This window comes from Carassius gibelio, chromosome A13 (genome assembly GCF_023724105.1).
Source record: "Carassius gibelio isolate Cgi1373 ecotype wild population from Czech Republic chromosome A13, carGib1.2-hapl.c, whole genome shotgun sequence".
In the NCBI taxonomy this organism is placed as follows: domain Eukaryota; kingdom Metazoa; phylum Chordata; class Actinopteri; order Cypriniformes; family Cyprinidae; genus Carassius; species Carassius gibelio.
In genome coordinates, this window is record NC_068383.1 from 20,004,500 (window position 1) to 20,011,722 (window position 7,223).

A 7,223-nucleotide genomic window follows, 5' to 3' on the forward strand; every position below is an offset into this window, starting at 1 on the left:
TTTGTGGTGTAAAACATTTTTTTTTTATTTCAAAGAAGAACAAGAAACACGTTTTTTATTTTTTTTTAACCAAAAAAACGGTCAGAAACCACACATATCTAGGCAAAAAAACAACGGTCAAAAGTTCAACTCTGAACATGGAATGTAAAAACAAGATCAGTCTAAGGATAAAAATGGCAAACAATGAAGATTAAGTTGATCTAGTCTAAATGAATGTCTTTTCTTTAAAGGAGAACAGTGAAACATAAATGTGTACAGTACATCACTCACAAAAATCTTTGTTTAAACACCTTCAAATAATCTGTTGTCAAAAACATATACCTACAACATCTTTCACCAAGCTGCACTACACTCCACTTATTACGCTCCTACTAGCCTGGATGCACTCTCCGCTAAAGCTCACGTTCAACTCATTTCACCTTCCCACGACGGCCAGGCCGACAAAACCAGTCGAAGCTAAACTAAACAGAGCTGCATCGAGGCGGTACACTTTCAAAAAAAAAAAAAAATCAAACCAAACCCACGACTCGACATCACTTGGCGTCCATCTTTGCCATCTCCTGCAGGTATATCCCAATGCTCTCGCTGTCAAACAGAACAAAGTAAATGTTCTTCAGAGAGGAGGTGGTTGCTGAGACAAAATGGTTTGAAATGGCCTTCAGTATTAGCTGGGCTGCTGTCTGCTTTGGGAAACCATTTCTGGGGGAACAAAAACCAAAGAGATTAGATGTTTCCTGAGAGCTATTTCTTGCCACAAAGACTTAGCCATGCAATAAATGAGCTTCAAATCTAGTTGACTTTTGATCTGAAAGCCAAAGGACATTGTCTGAATGATTGTGATGCTCACCGTCCGGCGGGTAGCGAGGGGAAGGCCACCGACTTGAGCTTCTTCTCCTCGGCAGCAGACAAACAGTTCTTGACTGTTTTCTCCAGCTGATCTTCACACTTCTCTGAACCCCACTGAGGAACGTGACAATGGATGATGAAACGTGCTGCCATCCCATTGGCTTGACTCACAGCCACTGCAGAGCAGAAACAAAAACATCTTTCTTCAGCATCACTTAAGTTCCCAGACTTTTTCATCACAGAATCAAAGGGCTGAGGAAAACGAGTCACTGTTTTGGGCTGATTTTCCATCAAATGTCATGTAACAATCTTTGTAGAACACTTTTTAGTGTACAAATATCTGCAGAACAGAACAAGCTGTAAAAGTCTTCATTCACTACTGAAGATTTTGCACTTTTCCGGGCATGTAAATGATCCTAAAAATCCCTGGTATCACTAGGTTTCCATGACTTTTTTCTCCATTAAAATATTTAACAAGGTCATTTCCAGCCCCTTTGAACACTGCTAGAGCACACACACTAATTGAAGTCTGCTTGAGTCAAGTAATGTGTGTGATTTTAACCTGATGAAACCTCCAGAGGACCCTGGCTTTTTCTCAGCTCCTTGACGGTGTCTAGGAAATCTTTTCCTCCTGCTTTCTCCAGAGCGTTACCTGTGTCACAGCACAGAAATCACATCAGCTTTCACCAGATATTTCAAAAAGAGGCTGAAATTTGCTACACAAATCTATAATTTTACCATCGAGCACATGGAACTGACATTAACTTAATAGTAGCTAATAGCACTGACCGATTCCCTCTTTCAGATCGATCTCTGCGTTTGTGGGATTGATGATTCCCTCCACTTTGATCGTGCCGATTTTGCCGATTTCACTCTCTGTAAGAGACAGCTGATAAAACAAACCACAGTTAATTAATTACATTGTCAAGTCATAAATCACCAGTGTATTAGAAATGCTACTATAAATATCAGTAGTAATTCATATATATATATGTATATATATATATTAGGGGTGTAACGGTACTTGTATTCGTACCGGACCGTTTCGGTACAGGGCTTTCGGTACGGTGCACGTGTGTACCGAATGACCGAATGCAATATTTTGTATGCGTGAAAAATAGGTAAATTTTTATGTTTCCATACGAACATATTAAGTGGTGGAAGTCTCCGCGTTCAGCGCAAATCCCGCCCTGCAGCTGATTCTAAGGCCGGTGACACACTGGCTGCGTGGCGTGAGCGTGGCGTTTCTGCTGCTAATATCGCGTTTTCTGTGTCTTTACACACCAGAATCGTGTCTGACACGGTGCTGGCACGCTGCTGCTGCTGTTGGTTACAGAGGGAGGCCGCCGAGGCGCCAACAGACCAGGATCTTGTCTTCACGACAACAATATCTATACTTCATGTTGAGCATAAATATAAAGCCTACTGATAAAGGACACCGTCAACAGTATTGACAATTGCGATATGCCAGTGTGTCACCGGCCTAAGGTTTTCAAAAGGCATCACACAAGTGTGAACATCACTACAACTAGGAAAAAAACGATTGTAATTCAAACGCAGCTCCCGTTGCCGTTTAAACAGACCTTTGCTCTTAATTCCGATCGGTCCAACGCAATAACGAAATCTGAGCAGGTCTCAAAACTGAAACTGTGAATGCTGCACTTTACACTTTGGAAAATTTATATATTTTTAATATGAGCAGGCCTACAAGCTGGGATTGGTAATGCTGCACTGTAATCATAGTTATTTATTTATATTTTTCATTATATTTTATTGTATGATATTGGTTTGAGCCTGAGAGTATTTTATTTAGTGGAGAACTTTGCAGCAGTATTTTATTTATTATTCTTTTTTTTTATTTTATATATTTTTCATTTAAAAGTACTTTAAAAAAGTTTAAAACAAATTGTTAAAAAAAGATTATAGTAATAAACAACCTGCAGTTGAATGTTTGCATTTCTTTCCCTTACTGTACCGAAAATGAACCGAACCGTGACTTTAAAACCGAGGTACGTACCAAACCATGATTTTTGCATACTGTTACACCCCTAGTATATATATATAAGAAAGTTGAAAAGAATAACATTTACTTAAAATAGAAACAATTTATTTATAGCCACTTTTGGTCTTTTGAATTTATCCTTGAGGAATATAGGTATTAATTTATAAATACATAAAAAAATCGATCAATATCACCCCAAACTTTTGAATCGTTTATTAAGCAGTTTTGCATAAAAAATTTGAACTGCTTCCATTTAGGGTTTGCCAGATTTTTTTTTATTCAAATGAATTTTCATATTTATTTTCTAATGATTTTTAACCAGTACTATGTAGAATACATATTATATTATCACATATATCAGCTTGAGATTGCTCAGCGACCACCCAGCGTTCAAAGGTATACAGACTTGTTAATGTGCTCTGTAAGTGTTAAAATAAATAAATAAAAAGAAGTACGAATTCTCAGTAATGTGTGATTACGAGCACAGCTATTTCCACCTTTTGTCCAAGGAACAAGCTTTTCGCAGACAGAATGGTAAAGCCCTCTCCTGGTCCATCTTCAGTCGTTGTGTTGGCATCTGCCTCTTTGTCGTTCTCTGTGCTTTTCTGCATAAAAGAAAGGTCTTTTAGTATTCTCACAGACAAACACGGTACCGGAGCAATATATGTATGACTCTGCACGCACTTTGGGTTTGCGGCCTGGTTTTCCTTTGATCTTTTTGCTGGGTTTCTTGATGGGTTTCCGGTTCACCCTCTTCTCGGGAACGGACACCTGAGTCTCCGCCTTTGCCTTGGCTCCTCTCTTCTTGGAGAGCAGCTCGGGATGGATGCGAGGCAGAACGCCACCATTTGATATGGTCACCCCTCTGAGCAACTATCCAATAACATAGAAACACACACTCATCATTGGTATTGCTACAAGGACTACAAATGTGGATGCTAAAACATTTTGCAGAGCTACACTACTAAACAAAAAACTGGAATATTTAATATTTTTTAGTGTTATGAAAAAAAAGCCTCTTGTGCTTTCCAAAGCTGCATTAAAAAAATACTCAAATAATTTAATATTATGGGAATATTCTTGAAATGTATTAAGTTTGGGGTGATATTGATTGATTTTTAATTAGAAATTAATACCTGTATTCCTCAAGGATAAATTCAAAAGAACAAAAGTGGCTATAAATACATTGTTTCTATTTTAAGTTAATATTTTTATTTTCAACTTTCTCTGTCCAACAAGTAATCCTGAAAAAACATATCACGAAAATAGCAAAAACTTTAACATTAATAATATTAAGAAATGCTTTTTGAGCTGCGAATCAAAATATTAACATGATTTCTGAAGGACGCTGGAGTACAGGTGCTGAAAATTCAGCTTCATCTTCACAGGAATAAATGACATTTTACAGTCATTAAACAGAAAACAGTTAGTTTAAAAAATAATATTTTACAATACTACTGTATTTTCCATCAAATAAATGCAGCTTTGGTGAGCATAAGAGACTTTTTGAAAATGTTAGAAAACTTTATTACTCTAAACCCTTGACCAGTTATGGATATAAGAAGTTTGTGTAGCCTAACCAGAATAAAAGTGGGCTACTTAAACGAAGGTGCCATAGTAGCCTACAGAAAAAGTGTACTGCAAGTTGTTTTTGGACACGAAGAGTGTGCTAAACATTAACCCTAACCGACCTCAGTCTATTTGAACTTGTAACTCTTTACCTGGTTGAGCTCTTCGTCATTGGCCACAGCCAGCTTGATGTGTCGTGGAGTGATTCTCCCCTTCTTGTTGTCTCTTGCTGCGTTTCCAGCCAACTCCAAGATCTCAGCTACAAAACATCAGTGCAACAGAGACTCTCAGAAACGACTGCATGATGACAATATTTTTGTATTTTTTTTTTGGTATAACATTAATCAGAGATTCTGGATTGTCACCTGCTAAGTACTCGATGACAGCTGCCATGTAGACGGGGGCGCCCATGCCAATGCGGTACTTATGGGTTCCTGTGCGCAAGTAACGCATCATCCTCCCGACTGGAAAAATGACTCCTGCCCGGGAAGAACGGGACAGCTTGGTGATCTTTTTCTTTCCTCCTCTGGCTGACATCCTGCCTTTTCTGTTGACAAAAATATAATATTTCTGTCATCATCGTCATCTTTCGATCAAGGTAACAATCAGCAAGACGTAATGAAAGCATCAGTGGTGTGAGTGACGGAGCAGACCCACCTCCTCTTGACTCACAGTGCCACTGGATGGGAAACCTACAGATGGATCAAGATCAAATGTTTCATTCATTAACATCTCTGAACGGGACTGAACTCAGCCGATGATGATCACACACACGCTTTTACCCATGAAAATGACTAAATTATTACAAGAACAATTCTAATACATAGGCAAGTAAAAAAAAAAGGGATTTTTCACTTCCGATGACACGCATATGCACAAAACGTTCAAGTTTGGTTCACTCAGATCTGCAAATTTGCATAATGAGATTGACTTATGACCAAAAAAATTTAATCTAAATGCCATATTTTGATTAGCGCCATCTTGTTAATAAAAATGGGTATAGCACACATACATCTGCATCTGCTTTCAAAGCAGACTCTGTGCTATGCTTTGAATGAAAAGTATACTGTGCCTTGCTATACTAATTATTATTATTATATGGTAAGCATAAAATCTTTAATGGTTAAAAGCGCGAAAGGTAAAAACAGCAAGAGAGACACAGAGAGACTTACATAAACTGAAGACAGCTAACTAGTCCATAAAAAAACTACTTTAATTTCTGATTAGTACATTTTTACAAATTAATACCGTTGCTGTGTTCGTCTTATTGTCCAATAATTTATTTGGTAAATAACCACGTCATTAGGATCATGTACAAATTAAAGGTGAATATTGAGAGATTCTTTTATTTTATTTTTTGCATGAAATGTAACCTAGACTTATTCTTTCCATGTTTCATGAGATCTACCCATATACAAATTGCTTATAAGCGCTGCATGCCATAAGGTATTTGTTTATGTTGTCAATTCACACCGTGTTTATTTATTTTGCAGACTAAAAGAAGGCATGGAAATCACTAGCCCAACACAAATATGACCCAGGGTCTGCGAAAGGCATTCCGACTGTGAAGCAGCGCGTCGCGTCGCGTCTCTCTCTCTCTCTCTTCCTCTCTCTCTGTCTATGTCTCTCTCTCTCTCTCTCTCTCTCACAGCCTGCAGCGACCTCGCACTGCCTTCACAAATTAAAGGCGCAGCGTTTGCTTTAAGACAAACAGCAGACATGCATAAACACAGAGCGCGATTACTCCACGCTATAAAAAGTTTCGCCTCTAATATAAGTGACAAAAGACCCGGCTCATGCCAGCCACGGCACGTTAACACCGTTACACTGAGTCGGGATGCGGTACGTGATCGCGAGGCCGTCGCCGAATCTGCGATTCAAAGCGTACGCTCAAAGGCCTCGCCTTAACTTCACCGCTTCTCCGTCAAATGCACGGAAAACAGAGACATGCTTGTTTTCCAAACACATTAGGTCGTGCACAAATACATATTCTTGGTTTTTAACCCCGCTCCTCCCACATCAGCTAACCCCCATTTTGTTTTTACCTCGTTGTATTTACATACAGTAAAAGACCCGTTGTACAACGCAAGCGAGTGATGCATTTCGACGCGACGCGGCACAACTGGCCCGTTGTTGTAATAAACAACGCATCTGCAAGCGAGCCGCGTTCAGCTTTTTTTTTTTTTTTTTTTTTTTTTTTAAATAATGCGAACCCTGTCGTTTCGTCGCGTACAGTGCGCTCGAACCGTATTCGCATGCATCGCACCGCGCGCTTTTATCAACTCAATATCTCGTGCCAATATTTACCTGTGTGTTCTCTACAAATGCTGCATGTACGAAATATATCTATCCTCTGACAGGCGCAAATAAGGAGCAGTTCGTGGTCTTATTACTATTCCCTGTCCTTGTGTGCTGAGCCTCTGCTGTTCCTTAAAAAAAATACAGAGAGAGACCGCGAAGAACTACAGCAGCCAGTACCCCCTTGCTGTCGATGGAGGCAGGCTTTAGGCTGCTGCTGCTTCTCATTTAAAAAACATTACATCCAAGAAATGAATTACATTAGAGTGCATCCAATGCAATTCATGCTAAATCATCTATAAGCGAATAAGGGATATTATGTGGATCAGAGGCGATTCTAGGATTTTCATTTTAGGGGAGCTTAGCCACCAATGAGGGTATAATAATAAATCAAACAATAAATAAAACAAAATGTTTGACTAATAGGGTAGGGTAGTATACTAAACTTATTGCAAAACGTTTTACTTATTTTAGTCATGAATAAGCAAAATACAAGTCTTCCTGATCA

At 38.8% G+C, this 7,223-nt stretch overlaps 1 protein-coding gene across 1 annotated transcript; it reads right to left on the minus strand.

Annotated features, from left to right (window-relative positions):
• LOC128026443 (core histone macro-H2A.2-like) lies at positions 1 to 6,908 on the minus strand. Its single transcript, XM_052613603.1, has 10 exons — positions 6,725 to 6,908; positions 5,075 to 5,109; positions 4,783 to 4,964; positions 4,570 to 4,676; positions 3,533 to 3,721; positions 3,346 to 3,453; positions 1,636 to 1,735; positions 1,409 to 1,498; positions 848 to 1,022; positions 1 to 699 (listed from the first exon to the last, which is right to left on the minus strand). The coding sequence occupies exons 3-10, from the start codon at positions 4,952 to 4,954 to the stop codon at positions 534 to 536; spliced, it is 1,107 nt and encodes a 368-aa protein (XP_052469563.1). The 5' UTR covers positions 4,955 to 4,964; positions 5,075 to 5,109; positions 6,725 to 6,908; the 3' UTR covers positions 1 to 533.
• Between the last annotated feature and the right edge of the window lie 315 nt (positions 6,909 to 7,223).